The sequence below is a fragment of the Myripristis murdjan genome, chromosome 5 (genome assembly GCF_902150065.1).
Source record: "Myripristis murdjan chromosome 5, fMyrMur1.1, whole genome shotgun sequence".
NCBI lineage: Eukaryota > Metazoa > Chordata > Actinopteri > Holocentriformes > Holocentridae > Myripristis > Myripristis murdjan.
Window position 1 is genome coordinate 20,419,661 of NC_043984.1, and position 15,961 is coordinate 20,435,621.

General features: G+C 39.6%; 1 protein-coding gene across 1 annotated transcript in view; it reads left to right on the plus strand.

Moving 5' to 3' along the window:
* Positions 1-15,930, plus strand: part of scn8ab (sodium channel, voltage gated, type VIII, alpha subunit b) — a 51,779-nt gene extending 35,849 nt beyond the window's left edge. Inside the window, exons 21-28 of the mRNA XM_030051274.1 lie at positions 1,400-1,573; positions 5,426-5,548; positions 8,406-8,690; positions 8,785-8,838; positions 8,922-9,059; positions 9,273-9,377; positions 9,553-9,823; positions 10,280-15,930. Coding sequence (XP_029907134.1) covers positions 1,400-1,573; positions 5,426-5,548; positions 8,406-8,690; positions 8,785-8,838; positions 8,922-9,059; positions 9,273-9,377; positions 9,553-9,823; positions 10,280-11,445 — 2,316 coding nt within the window. The 3' untranslated portion in view covers positions 11,446-15,930. The remainder of the gene's footprint in view (positions 1-1,399; positions 1,574-5,425; positions 5,549-8,405; positions 8,691-8,784; positions 8,839-8,921; positions 9,060-9,272; positions 9,378-9,552; positions 9,824-10,279) is intronic.
* The last annotated feature ends 31 nt before the right edge of the window (positions 15,931-15,961 follow it).

Sequence of the window (15,961 nt, forward strand, 5' to 3'; positions counted from 1 at the left end):
ATAAAGAAAATGTTAACAATTAAGAAGAAACTAATCAACTAACTAACTAAAAAGAAAAAATAATAAAATGTGCAGATTAAATAAAACAAGAATATAGCATTTGTGGTTTGTTCAGGAACAAAAAGCCATTCAGATTTTCCTTGAAAGGTTGGGAACAATCAAGATCATCTCTAGCTTTTCTTCTGCAGCTGTGCATGATATGATTGTTGCTAATGGACAGCAAAGTGCTGTAATGCGCCAACCTTTCAACCAAAGGAATCCAGCTTAGGTTTGCAGCTTTTTGCAGGGACTGTAGCCAAACAGTGATTCAGAACACTTATGTGTCGAGCGATAGACACAGGCAATGGCAAACTGAGGAGCTAAGGGGAGTATCAGTCTGACTGGACAAAAAACCTGTTCTATCAGCCAGTCGGCCTCCACTGCTTTATGCACAGACGCTCACCCTCTGAAATGATGCACAGGGCATGTAGGCTGTTATGTGGAGTCCCAAACTCAACCTCATAGAAAATAGTATTGCTTTAACAAGATTACAGTATACAATTATGCTGCATAAACAGCATCTTCCCAAATGGGTTGACAGTATGCATCAACTAGGTATGGCAAGATGTGATACACACAACTTGATTATAATGATCATCATAATAGAGAGCAAAGATTAAAAGAAATTTCATCAATTTATTTGGAAACCACATCTACAAAATCATATCCGGGAAACATTCAGGGCTATAGTTTCCTCTCTGAAGAAGATAGTTAGGTGACTTAAAAATTATCACACTGGCAAAAATGATATCCTCTCAGTCTCCACGTGAAACAAATCATATTGAAGAAAAAACATGAATCTTGCCAGTTTTCAAGTCAATGGTCCACTTTCATTCAGTATAAAATTATATCAGATGTAGGGAGTTTGCCACACCTTAGGGTTTAGTGATTTGACACCCCTGCCTGTAAGCCATGCCAACAGGGCACACACACACACACACACACACACACACACAAATATAGCACGATGCTCCTCACAGAAATAGACCTCAATATTTTGCACTACTACAGTTGGTAACACTAGAGGTGTTTGCCAGTGCGCCTCCAAATAGCTCCAGATTTCATCCAGATTTGCTGCCCTGCTCTGCATCCTGACACATACATTCACATATATTCACTTATCAGACTTACCAGTGCACTATTTGAACTGTATCAAGCCTTGTTTTCCAATTTACATAAATGTTTATGCCATCTCAATAGATTGATGAACTATTAAGTCAAACCTCGTGCTTGTGAAAATGTACACGATGAATAAATCTGCCTCCATGCGCTGTATCCAACTTATTATCTGGTGAATAGTAAATGTGTAACGGAAGCATTCAAACTATTTCCTGTCCCAACCCTCTCTGTTCTTCTCTAGGCTTTTGAGGATGTGTACATCGAGCAGAGGAAGACAGTCCGGGTCATTCTTGAATACGCTGACAGGGTTTTTACCTATATCTTCATCCTGGAGATGTTGCTGAAATGGGTGGCCTATGGTTTCGTCAAGTACTTTACTAACGCCTGGTGTTGGTTAGACTTCTTCATTGTGGATGTAAGTACCTTTCCACTCCATCTTTTTGTATATTTTACCAGTAATGAAACAAAAAGTTATGTTTTCAAGTGGCAGTACACCCGAGCCTTAGGAAATTTGCACGTTTTTCAGCATACTCTTTGTGAGAACCAAGATGAAGAGCGATGAGAACATAGACACCAAAATCATCATCATTGTCCAGAGTAGATCTTTGTCTTTGGTGCCCACTGCTAACACTTTAGCACAGTCTATTTTGAGTGATATTAAGTAGCCATATCTATATATAGAGAAAATAACAACTTGTTGGAGTTTTAAAGCAAAATGTTGTATAGAAATGACATCATCTTCTGAACTATGAGGGATTACTTTGCCTGATTCAGTAGAAAGTAAACGCTGTTTGTGATGGGAGACTATGAACCGCTAAAAATCACTGCACAATAAATGAGTACATGGTTGCTCACCTGAAATAGTTTTAATAAATAAAATGCCCTTCATCATCTACAATGAGATTTTTTTTAAAATCTATTAATCTGCAGGACATATAATAAACCACAAACAACATTTATATTTGGCTACTGTTATGTCGTCCCCACTTTCTCCCCTGCCTTCCCTGTCTCTCTCTACTGTGACTGTCTAGTAAAGCAGAAATGGCAAAAAATAAAATAAAATAATAATAATCTTTAAAAAAAATGGATAATGCTGGCCTCCTACTATCACTCAACCTAGTGTATGCTGAAGTATTAGCATGGATCTAATAATCTACTGGAGACACATGGATATTTTTTGGCATCTATGTTCTCATCACCCAACATGCAATCTCACAGAAACTTGATTTATTGTTTTAGACCTTTTAGAATATGAACATTATGAAAATCAAGTTTGCATGTTTTTTTTGTGAGGTGTTTTGGATACTTGACTGGGCTGTAATACTAATTTGTAACAATGCCTGGTCAGACAAAGCCTTCTAGGCCTTTGTCACAATTACTTCTTCAAAGCCAGATTTTATGTAGTCATTCCCAATTTCTTCAATTGCCAAACAAACTCTTAATCTGCAGAATTGAGATATTGTTATTTTTTCACCTCATTCAATAATATTATGCTCAAAAATGCTGTGTAGCTTACTAAGCACTGAATGACCAGGATCAGCTACTGGTTGCTCAAGTAAAATGTCTTTAATTGAATGTTTCTTACTCCATTTTTTTTTTTTTTTATGTGAGTTACTTGCTAGGATGCAGAGAGGCATATTGCAGAATTACTCAGTGATATCCAGGCAGACCCCAGTTGCTGTCAGCGAAATGCTGCAATATTAAAACATGTGATTGGAAATAGCTTGGCATTGCTATATAGCCAGAGAAATGTTCACTCTAGCTCAGTGAAATCTGAGATAGTCAACCAAATATAAATGTAAGGGAGTGATACAATGATAAGGTTATTTCTCTGGCAAATGTAGCCAAACTTGTGCCATGCAATTCCCTTAACTATTGGTTACACTGGTGTGTCCTGTTCAGTCATTTGTGGTTTTACTGAATCAGTTGACATAATTTCTCCCTGTGTCTGCATCTGAAATGTACATTTCATGTGTGTGTGCAAATGTCTCCTTCATATCTGTCGTGATAAGTCATGTAATGGGTGGTGTATCATCTGTGATCCCTCAGTGAGTAGCCATCATCAGTACGGTTAAATGTTAACAGCGGGGCATGTGTCAGTGTCATGGTCTGTCTCAATGTGTTTTGTGTTTCTGGTGATTAACTGGACTTCTTTTTGTGTCTTTTCATTTGGAAAATGTCTATGATACCGCCTGTGACTGCATGAACGTGAACCTGACTCACACCATGCACTCTCTCTCCTCACTTTCCTGTCTGCGTCTTCACTATCCCGTCAGAAAACTCAAGAATTCACTAAAGGAGGGTGGACTGCAAACTCTCTTCATTTAAAAAAAAAATGTATGTGTATTTGTGTGTATTTGTCAGTCTTTCACCAAGTGCATGTCTTTCATCAGTCAGTTGGCCTCTCCTTGCAGAACTGAGACACCCACTAGAAGACACCATTTCGAGTTTTCCACCAACAGAGGCCAACAGAGGCTGAAAGTGACCATCGACACCCAAACATTATATATGGCACCAGAGTAGAGACTCATTCCTTTCACTTTAGAGTTGCTTGTGTATATCAAAGGTACAATATGTAATAATGTACATATCCAAATGTGCAAATGACTAAAACACAGCAATGGGCGGGTTCCCAAGAGTTGCTGAGCAGTACCAGTCAATTCAGTGATGGCTGCTGAGATTTTGAGCTTTCATATTAGCCAAGCTGATCAGGCTGTTTTTTAAAATTTTATTTTGGGAACCCAAAATAATCAGACTTTATCTTAGGAGACTAACTGCATCCATGGAACTAATAATCAGCTTTTACATTTGTTGTATGGGTTAGCAAAATTTAATGTGTGCCTACCCTGCCATATTGTTAGCCAAACACTGTTAATGCTCTCTCCTCCCCCCTCACCGTAGCATCTTTCAAACAATACTCTCAAAAGAACTTTTTGCTTGTAATAACAGATTACGACTTGTAGCCTAACAGGTTTTCCATGTTTCCTATGGCTGTAGCTTGATCTGATTCTACTTGTAGTTTCTTTAAACATTTCGAACCTTATGCATAACCCTGTGCTGTGGTGTAAAAACATGATGATAAATTAAATACTAGTTATCCTAAAACTCCCATATGTCTGTATACAGATATAGATGGGTAATAGCCATTGGATGGTGCTAAAACGGCATAAAATTACATAGTGTACCTTTAACCTGTAGATTTTTAACAAACTCATATTTCATCAGCGATACACCGGTCATTCGAATTTACAGACCAAGCCAAAAATTGCAGGATAGAGTGTGTTACAGCAGGCTAATCCATGTTTACGATCAAATATAGCTGATGACTGAAGACAGACGATGCGAGCTCTTACGGTCTCTCTCCAGGTGATGTGCTGGGATCTCACTGGCTGTCAAAGTCATCTTCAACTCTTCAGTTGGGAATCTCAGCTAAACAGGAACCTAAATATTTTTTATTCTTCATTATGTGGCTCGTGTATTGTGATGGTAACTTATCCTGACTTTCCATACAACTCTCAGCCCTAACACTGACCTGTCCTCTCTCTCACAGCAGGTGGATATAACTGTGTCTCTCTTTAAGTTGAGAGAGACATTGTGCTGCTGTCAAGAGGGACTGAGGGTCGGTGTTTGAGGGTCCAGGGTAAGGTCCGTGTGCTCTGTTGGGACTCTTACTTTCACAGGTTATCCTCTCTCTTCTAACCCTGAAAGTTGTCCTCAACCTCCTGCGTTTTCTCTCCCCTCTTTAAATAAGATGCTATCTGGTGTGGATACTGTATTGTTTTTGTACAGTGTACTGTGTGTATTTTATTGTGTCATATTGAGTTAGTGTTTGTGAAAGCATTTCGCCTCTGATTTTTCCCTTTGTTTGAATCTTATCTTCTCTCCCTCTCACTGTGTCAACCACAAGTTTCTTTCCAGGTGTGCTCACTGTGCTGTTAAGCTGGTTTATCAGGCTTGCCAAACTAAATCAAACACAAACATAAACGATCAAAATCATATCCAGAAAAAAACTTGGGGCGTGTTCTATTTCATGACCTTGTATATTGTATTAATCCCTGTTTAACCTTATGCTCTCTTAATTTTGTTATATAGATACATATACACATATAGAAACTATATGAATTTATTTATATATCTGTATAAGTTCATTAACCATTTAGCAGTCTTTACGTAGGGTCTATCTTTCTCTCTGTATCCCCTCTAACTATGTGGATCCTCTCTTTCTTTGCCTCTGTCTTTCCCTCTCCCTCTCTCCCTGTCTGTGTAGGTGTCTATAGTCAGCCTTATAGCTAATGCGTTGGGCTACTCCGATCTAGGCCCCATTAAATCACTCAGGACACTGAGGGCCTTGAGACCCCTCAGGGCCCTGTCGCGTTTTGAAGGGATGAGGGTAAGACCTAAGACACCAGGCAGCTGGTCCTTCTGCATGCCGATAAATAAAAGCATCAACGCATGCTAGAGATGACAATATAGAGATTTCTAGAAAACGCAAAAGGGTGAATGTAGGCAACCCCTTTCCACGGCCATTAATGAAAAGCTTTTTTTGCATGGATGCAGATCATCTCAGATGGCCATAATACATCTGATTTGATTTATCTTACTTCATTTCATATATTAGAAATATAGCACTGTCTAATATTTATTTGCTTAAAAACTATAAACATAAACACTTTTAAAAAAGCTATCCCATGCCTTATGAAAGATTAGGCCATGGAAATACATTTTGAGATGAACAATTTAATACTCTGTAATAATAACTTAGCTCTTGATAATTCAATACCAGCTGAAAGAGCAACTACCAGCTGGTAGGAACCATCACACAAAACCTGTTCAAACTGAGCTAATGGGGTAGAGACGATGTAGACCAAAGTTTGACCGTCTGAACTACATGACCAGTACCTGCTAAGTAGCGTATGTCTGAGCTTTGCCAGAGAATATAAAGCTTCATATTTCCTTTCTGCAACAAGAGTGTGGCTCAATAACCTTTACTGCCATATATCCATGTGTGATGGGTTGGATCAGCCTCTGGTTGTTGCTGTGCAGAAAAAAAAAATTGTTAGTGTCCAGGCTAAGCGCCCTCTGACTGCCTCTCTGCCTCGCTTCTCCTGTTATCTGATGTTATCACAGTTTGGCTTTGGCCTTGTCACACTGGAAGATCAACAAACTTCTGGTTGCATACTCTCTCCCCCACCTCACCCTTGCTCACCCTCCCTTAATGAATTTCATTACCATTTGCATGATAACATCATTTTGCAATGGTGATATTACCTGACCAAATGAATATGCTGTCTTTATGATATTTGGCATAACACCAGGCTAGGATGAGTAGGAATCTTAGAGCCCTGCGTAAGATAAATTTTGGTATTTGATGTTTGGCTACATGATTTTGGTTAATTATAAACTATATGGGACATGCTCTCCTTTGACATTATAACCAGCCATAATATATATACAGTACCTGTCATACACAGTCACTGTAGGATGGGAAGTACTCAGCATTATAGCAGTGTTATTTTTTCACAGTCTTTGAAAGCCTTGCTAAGTCATCATGTTAGTCTTCAGATTAGTCACACTTATCTGGCAGATTCAAGTCAGCGTTCATACAGAGAGAGCCCTTTTCTTTTTTAGTTAGTTGTCAAGCTGAGAACAGGAACATGAACTTGCAGCTCTGACAGAGTATCCTAAGGTTCATGTCTTGTCACCCCTGCTTGAGCTTCCTCCCCCAGAGCTGCACGATGCAGTAGTATCAGGCGGCCGACCCGCAGACCGCCTCTGTGGTGAGGCATGGCCTCCTGGCTGGGCACGGCTCCCGGGCTAGACCAGCAGAAATGAGCCTTACAAAAGAGAGAAAATGAACATTGCAATGTATTTATATTTTTATTTTAGAAAGGTATAAAACACACACACACACACACACACACACACACACCTGCATACACACACACACACACACACACACACACACACACACAAGGTAGATTATGTAGGATTTTTCAGCCTTTCAGTTCAATACGCCATGAATATTTTTAGAGCCTATAGCCCCATACACGCACACACACACACACACACACACACACACACAGACGCATTCAGTAACTGTAGCAGAGGCAGATTATATGATGTATTTTGTAATGAAACATTAAACCCTTACCACATAAACAATAGTTACTTAACAAAATATATGAAACTTTTATGCATTATGTGTATATGATTCACTTGCACTGTGGTGGAAGCAGTTTTCCAATTTAAGTTGGGCCACAGTCTATAAAAATGCAAATATTGTATCTCAAACTACAGGTACCGGAGTAACATTTAAAAAATGAATGGTGAAGAAAGGTTTACATTTCATGAAAGTGATTAGCTTAATGCATGATTTTTAAAAATGCTGTTTTTTTAACAGTGTCCTACAACTACAATAACTGGCCACAGAGTTCAACTTTTATCTCGATAATGTGAGGTTTATTTCAGACAGCCCAGTGAAGGAGCACGGTTTAGAGCTTTTATTTTGAAGACAAAAGATCCATTTTCGCTGGCCAGGAAGAATGAGTTGGGGCTTTTATTTTAAAGACACAAGGTTCCTTTCTCCCAGCCTAGCCAGGGTGCAGTGCTTAGCCACAGGCAGTCTGCGGGTCTGCACTCAAACAGGCACTTCCTTAGTAGGACTGTAGTCTGAGCTGTTGAGTATGACAACTACTTCATAATCTATTGCACATTTAAGACAGGGTTACACTAAATTCAGGTGATGGAGGAAAAGGTTGCTGTTTGCCAATACACACAACTTCTTTGGTTTTGCAAAAGACCAACTAGAGGTGATATAGTATGCAGTTACAGTCAACGACTTGTATGAGTGGTTTACTGTTACCATAGGCTTAAATCTACAACAAATTCACATCTGCACAATCATTACCCCATATATGTTGAGGCTAAACTGAATGCATTGTACAGGTATGTTCAGTTCATGTAAGCCTACAGGATAGTTTCCAGCAATACCATACCAATAACACCACCCTGGGGATGCTATAAACTTTCTAGGAAAAGAGTAATTGTATGATTATATTATATCATATTATATTATAATAATGGGCTTAAAGTTGCTCAAAACTAGTTAACATATGATTATTTTCTTGAAAAGAGGGAGAGAATGTGCATTCCTATGTGCATGTGTGTGTTGATATTCTTGTATATATCTACACAGCTGGTACATGATTGCTATCATGTTGATGCTGTTTCCCTGGTGTGCTTTTCAGGTTGTGGTGAATGCCTTGGTGGGCGCCATCCCCTCCATCATGAATGTGCTGCTGGTGTGTCTCATCTTCTGGCTCATCTTCAGTATCATGGGTGTCAACCTGTTTGCTGGGAAGTACTACTACTGCTTCAATGAGACGTCCGAGGAATACTTCCTGCCTGACGTGGTCAACAACAAAACAGAGTGTTTTGCATTTATAAATGCAAACTACAGTGAGGTCAGATGGAAGAATGTCAAGATCAATTTTGACAATGTTGGTGCAGGATACCTGGCGCTCCTACAAGTGGTAAGAAACCTTTGCTGTCACTTCTTATCGATCCTCTCTCCACAGTTGGTGACTTTTAAACCTGTTTCTTACATCCTGTGTTTGTCGTTCACAGGCAACATTCAAGGGCTGGATGGACATAATGTATGCAGCAATAGATTCTAGAAAGGTAGGCCCGTCACATTTCTGTATTTTTCCCTCTTGGTTTGTGTGAAGTGCAGTTCTGTATTTTCTACTTGTGGCACTTTGCAGGTGGAGGACCAGCCCATCTATGAGGACAACATATACATGTACATCTACTTCGTCATCTTCATCATCTTTGGCTCCTTCTTCACCCTAAACCTCTTCATCGGTGTCATTATTGATAACTTCAACCAGCAAAAGAAAAAGATAAGATTTATTTTCCACATTTTTCCTTGCTTTGTGCACAACCCCCTGCAGGGGATTAAAGCTTAGAATCTGAAATCTAAAGTGAAATAAATCTAAATACGTTATTATTTATATTGTGCTTTTCGAATCACAGTCAAGGCTCATATAAGTGTCAGTTACCATTGGGGAAAAAGGCTCTTTCCGATTGTAACCAGATTGTTCTTGTCCCTTTACTTTGGAGGTCAAGATATCTTCATGACAGAGGAGCAAAAGAAATACTATAATGCCATGAAGAAACTAGGGTCAAAGAAGCCACAGAAACCAATACCCAGGCCAATGGTAAGTGTTGTTTCAGTCTTCATCAGTCTTCATCAGCCAGCTAGTTGTGGGCACTGACACATTTAGAGGTGAATTTCAACAATTAAGGAAGCCACCCTAAGCAGTACTCCATGAAATCCTTACTATATATGCTAGATCCACTAGTAATATCTCTATTCCCTCTTTTTCTCCTCAGAACAACATCCAGGGCATGGTGTTTGACTTTGTGACGCAGCAGGTCTTCGACATTTCCATCATGATCCTCATCTGCCTCAACATGGTCACCATGATGGTGGAGACAGATGACCAGTCGGAGGACACAGAGAATGTTCTGTACTGGGTCAACTTCATCTTTATTGTGGTCTTTACGACTGAGTTTGTGCTGAAACTCTTTGCCCTGCGTCACTACTACTTCACCATAGGCTGGAACATCTTTGACGTGGTTGTGGTCATTCTTTCCATTGTGGGTAAGTTTTCGAAATGGATCAATTTTATATATGGAAATAGGTAAAGCAGGAATAGGATGTTTTCTTCCTTTCATATTTTTCTGCTATGCAAATCTTTGTGCAACTGTTGTGAACTTCAGTGCTGTGAAGATGTGAATTTAGTATTTTTTTTTTTTTTTATCTTACTTCAGCTGTTGTATCAGTTTGAAAAAATGGCCTGCCGAGAACTGATTTCCTCAGTGCATTAAGTAGCCACTGAGGAAATGTTACATGAGTTTGCTGCAGTCTGATGCAATTTTATAACAAGCCAGCACTGAACTCAGGCGTCACCATCTCCCTCTAGTGGCTTTGCAGTCACAAAGCAGTTAAAAGTGGCATCAACTCATGTTGTCCTTATTTGGGAGCATAATATTGGGATGAGAATAAATGAAAGCATCTGGTGAGCACTGTTATTCTGTGTCCTCCTTTTCATTTTAGGAATGTTTCTGGCGGACCTGATTGAGAAGTACTTTGTGTCACCGACCCTCTTCAGGGTGATTCGTCTGGCCCGTATTGGCAGAATCCTACGTCTCATCAAAGGAGCAAAGGGCATCAGGACTCTGCTGTTTGCCCTGATGATGTCACTCCCTGCCCTGTTCAACATTGGCCTGTTACTCTTCCTGGTCATGTTCATTTTCTCCATATTTGGCATGTCAAACTTTGGTTATGTAAAGCATGGGGCTGGAATTGATGACATGTACAACTTTGAGACCTTTGGCAACAGCATGATCTGCCTGTTCATGATCACCACGTCAGCTGGCTGGGACGGCCTGTTGCTACCCATCCTGAACTACCCTCCTGACTGTGACCCCTATTTGGAGAATGCTGGCACCCCAGCCACAGGAGACTGTGGCAATCCTTCTGTGGGCATCTTCTTCTTTGTCATGTACATCATCATTTCTTTCCTAATTGTGGTCAACATGTACATCGCCATCATCCTGGAAAACTTTAGTGTTGCCACAGAGGAGAGTGCTGACCCACTCAGTGAGGATGACTTTGAGACCTTTTATGAGATTTGGGAGAAGTTTGATCCTGATGCCTCTCAGTTCATCACCTATGCCAAGCTTTCTGACTTTGCTGATGCACTAGAACACCCACTCCGTGTCCCCAAGCCCAACACTATTGAGCTGATCGCCATGGACATGCCAATGGTGAGTGGCGACCGCATCCACTGCCTGGACATCCTCTTTGCCTTCACTAAGCGTGTGCTGGGCGACAGTGGCGAGTTGGACATGCTGAGGCAACAAATGGAGGAGCGTTTTGTGGCAGCCAATCCCTCCAAGGTCTCCTATGAGCCTATTACCACCACTCTGAGGCGCAAGCAGGAGGATGTGTCAGCCAAAATTATTCAGAGGGCCTACCGTGCCTACCTGGCAAGGCGGGGTTTTATCTGCAAGCGCAAACCATCCAATAATAAAGTCGAAAATGGCGAGACCAATCAGGAACAGGAAAAGAAGGAGGGCACTCCCTCCACTGCCTCCTTGCCCTCTTATGACAGTGTAACCAAACCTGACAAGGAGAAACAGGATGACAACAACGAGGGCAAGGGAGGAAGGAAAGAGAAGGGAAGAAACCAAAAAGACGTCAGGGAATCTAAATGTTAGAGTGTTGGAATACTAATCACAGTAATAACAATAATACTTATAATAATGTAACTTCAAGCAAAGCGAGAGGAAACCATCTAACCCACACAGATGTACAGATTATTTCATTTGCAAGTAAGAAAAATAATAATATTCAATAATTTTGTTTACAGACTTCATTCTTGTATTGATGCAGAGGGAAGCAGCTTGGTCTGTTACAGCTTGGAGACACTTGAACTTACGTAAAAACCAAACATAATCAGCGTACTGTGTGACATTGTTGTATCTAGACTACTGATCTTAACAAAAGGGAATGAGTAACAGACAAAACACAAAGGAAATGTCCATGTCTGCTAAAAGGCAGATCACTCACTTATCACTGGTCTACGGATAAGACAAGTAACTCTACACTTAGAGGCATGAATGAGAAACACTACAGGAATCCAATGTGTGGATGCAAGTTATGGATTCCAATGGAAAACAGTGTTGGGAGGGGAAAACAAGGATGCTGCTCGCTGTCGAAGAATCGTCTTCTTACAGCAGTCAAGTGAGTGGTCCTGTGTCATTTAGTGTTGAAATGTATAGAGGAATAAAATGACACTCACTCTGTATAAACAAACAGAAGAACGACTGGTGAGTGAAAGACAAAAATGACCCAGAGCATTGGAAGGGTTTTTTGTTTTTGTTTTGGTTTGTTAATGCTGAATATTGTTAATTTGAGCAGCAAAAAATGCAAACAGATTTTAAAAAAAATTAACATTTTGCCCATGTCACTTAAGTCTTCTACTCATTTATCTTTGTTATACCCACATCAAAATGCTTTTTCTACATGGGCTTTCACACCAATTGGTTAAGGGTCTGTTTATTATGGGGTCAACTTGGGCCAAGGGCTTACATTTACTCAGAAAGATTTCCAAACAAATACATAAATAACTGTGCTTGTTCAATGCATAGAAATGACTTGCATGATGGCATGTTTTGATCAGAAATCTTGCATGAATAATCATAGTCCACAAGACACTAATACTCAGACCACAACAGTGGCTTGACTGTAAGATCGAGACACTGACAAAATTTGAAAGTTAAAGAGTTATAAATAATTTGTTTAACAAAGAGAAGTGATATGGGGTTGATTATCTAAAATGGGTCCTAATTTTTCTCTCATTAATCAACACTTTCAAATGAAAGAATTGTTGCCTCTATAGAGAGGAGAGTGGAAACTGTTGGTATGCTGAAGAGCACCAACATGGTGGATCAGTGGGAGAAATCCAAATAATTTTTTGCTGCTCTGGAGATTGTGAGTGTGGAAGATAAGGGAATGGATGTCTGTGTGTATCATGGGACTAAACTGTTGATTGATTTCAAGAGTGGAAAACACTGTAAAACTAAAAAGAACTTAGATTTATAATTTATATGCACCTATGTAATGTCCCATACCATCTGCCTTTAGTTTTGTGTGAGAGGGCATTTTGAGAGTCATAAGTGGTAAAGTGGGGATTTCACAGGTATGGCAAGCTCCTTTCCATTTCTGATGTTTCTCTATGGGTGGTTACACTTTTCTGAAAGGGTTGTTAAAGGGATTTTGGTGAGTTTAACAAATATTGTTCAACTTGAAGTTCATTTGATTTATTTATATGTGGATTTTTTTTTCTCCTCCCTGGCATTTACAAATGTGATTCTCATGTTTTGGTGACTGATGAGTCTCATTTTACACAGTTTTATATGCCACATTTAGGATGATGTTGAGGGAGCTGATCATGTGCTGGAACATGTTTGTTATGGTTGTAAGTGATCTGTTAAGAGAGAGAAACAGAACTTTGTGAATGGATGATGAAAACATTGTGTGGAGAAGCCAAAGAGACCTGCCTTGTTACCCCTTGTTGCCCTTTTGTCTATGGAGTGGGATTGGGTGAAGTATGCCCTGCCCATTCTGTTTTTTCGCTGTCATTGTTAGAAGGAGAGACCCTAGAAATGTATGCAATGCTTGAAGAATTCACCCCTTTTTCTCAGGAGATATTATAGATGTACTATTATGAGCTCTGCAACTAAATGCAAGTGAATGTGATGGGAGTATTTATGAAACCATGTTTTACTTTTTTGTGTTATATGCCACGCTGATGGACAATGATCTCGGCTGGTTGCCTCATCGAGGTAGCCGCCTGGTCAGGGGCCAGTTTAGAGCTTCCTGCTTATGACGCTTAGAAATATAGGGCTAGAAGCACCTCAGTGCAACGGCAACATTTCGCTCGCTTGTAAGGGCGGCGTTTGTATTGGTAGTGGATTACATTTGTGGTTACATCACTATGGACTGTAGTCTGGTCTCAATAAATTTCAATAAACACAATAATATTGCTCACCCCAATAGCAATCACAGATATAGGAAAACACTGTGAGGAGATGTCATGAGAGTGAATTGGGATTATGTTGGTTTGAGCAGCACACTTAATTCTTTCTGAGGCAAAAGTGGTATGCTCAGTGGATAGGCCCCAGATTTCAGTATTTAATAACATGTGCTCTGAAGCCTCTCATTTGCCATTTTTCTTCATACTGCTATAACTGCATAACAAATACCAAATAACCAACAGAGCACTGGATGCATTGTTATGGTACTGTGAGCCTAAGCACCACACCAGAGCTTTTGCACTTCCTGTTGTGCAGTGATGTCACTTCCTGTTTATGAATAAATCCCTCATCCCTTCTCAAGTTCTATGGTCCAGTTGCTGCATGAGATCTCCAAAATCAGTGTGGGTGTTAACTTGAACCAAATAAAACTATGAATGATAAGCATAAAAGCTACTGCCGTCCATTTTCTCCAAGACCACCATGGATATACAGAAATGTATTACAGAAAATTTAAAAAAAAAAAAAAAAAAAAAAAAAAATAGACACACATACATCCATTTGGGAAAAAAAAGAAAAAAATTGTACAGTTCAGGCTATGTTGTATACGGCACAAACTGCAAAAGTTAAGAATGGACTTTTTAAGAAACTATAAATAATGTAATATATCGTTTTATTTTAACGGCATGTGTAGTTTTTTGTAAATACAGAATTACTTAAAAAAAAAAACTACAGCTATTAATCTAATACTAAATATTAATAACCATAAATAGAATGGCTTCCAGCTGACACCCCTTGTCACACTTGTTAGGCTGTGACACATTTGTTAGATGGAGTAGGTTTTTTTGAGTCACTTTTCACATAAAAGAGGGGAGTAAGCTAAAAGAAACTATATTAAAGAGCAAAACTTATATTTAAATCTCTATATAAATCAAAACATATACAGAGCTACATTACATATATATTATATATATATATTCTAACATACATATATATATAGTATATATAAATTAGAACAATGTCCGTAACTCAACTCTCCTGTCCACTCCTTGTATTGAGGTGAAACCAGTACCACAGAGTGTAATTGATCATGTTTGTTTCTTTGTGCAATATGTTCAGAGAATGACCAAACCTCTGGCCTGACCAGGACTTCATGCTGGGTACCAGCGTACAATGCATGGTGTTGTACTGGCTGCTTGCTGAGAATTGTGTAGCCTGCCTTGGTGAGAGGATTGCACTACCAGCACACCCTTTTGTACATGTGTGACGATGTCTTGCCCATAATTTCCTAAACTTAACCCACACACACACACACACACACACACACACTCACACGCACACTCAGACACACATGTGCAGACACACACACACACACACACACACACACATAGCCTTTGGCAGGCCACTGCTGGCCGATCAGTGTGCCCCGGTATGAGCCACAGCTCACCTTGTGTGACAGATTTTTGCTCGTTTCAACTCTAACCCTGTGTCATGTTCCCCCTTAACACACCACTGCAGTTTGGAGTTGATCCTTGATTTTGCTGTCATTTTCAATATGATATATCTAATGATTTAAGGGTTAGTTGTCTTAACTGTCTGTGTGTTTGTTTCTGGTGCAATATCTCTTAACGGCACGTGCCTTTTTAGCTTCCTATTTAGTCTGTCAATAAAATCAGTAATGAGGATATCTCAAAACCCATGGGAGTGAATCAAAACGGAGCACGACAGAAACCATACTGCTGAGTTAAACATTCAAAATTAACTAATAAACAGAAAACTCACCTCCTAGACTAGACTGACTGAACTAACATCTTGTAGAGTCATGTAGTACAAGTGCTCTCTCTGTGTGTTCTGTTTACTGGTTGTTTGGCTAGTAAAAGAACAGCTTGCCTTCTGTTTTACACTTATGTTCATTTCCAATGTTGATTTACCTATTGGTTTATGTAGCCTTTCTTTTGTAGCATGACTGAGAGAAATTTCTTTTCTTTCCTGAAAAATAGGCTCATTGCAAAAAGCCTTTTGACTGTCGTTATCTCTTGCCACTAATACAGTCAGAGAGAGGACGTGTGTTGCACAACCACATGGGACATTAAATGAGAATCAGTGAAAGATTGTCTTCATTTGAGCACGAATCTATTTCCAAACAATAAAGCAGCCTTCCAGTTACATCTCAGAGTGGCGTCATTTTTGGGGTGTA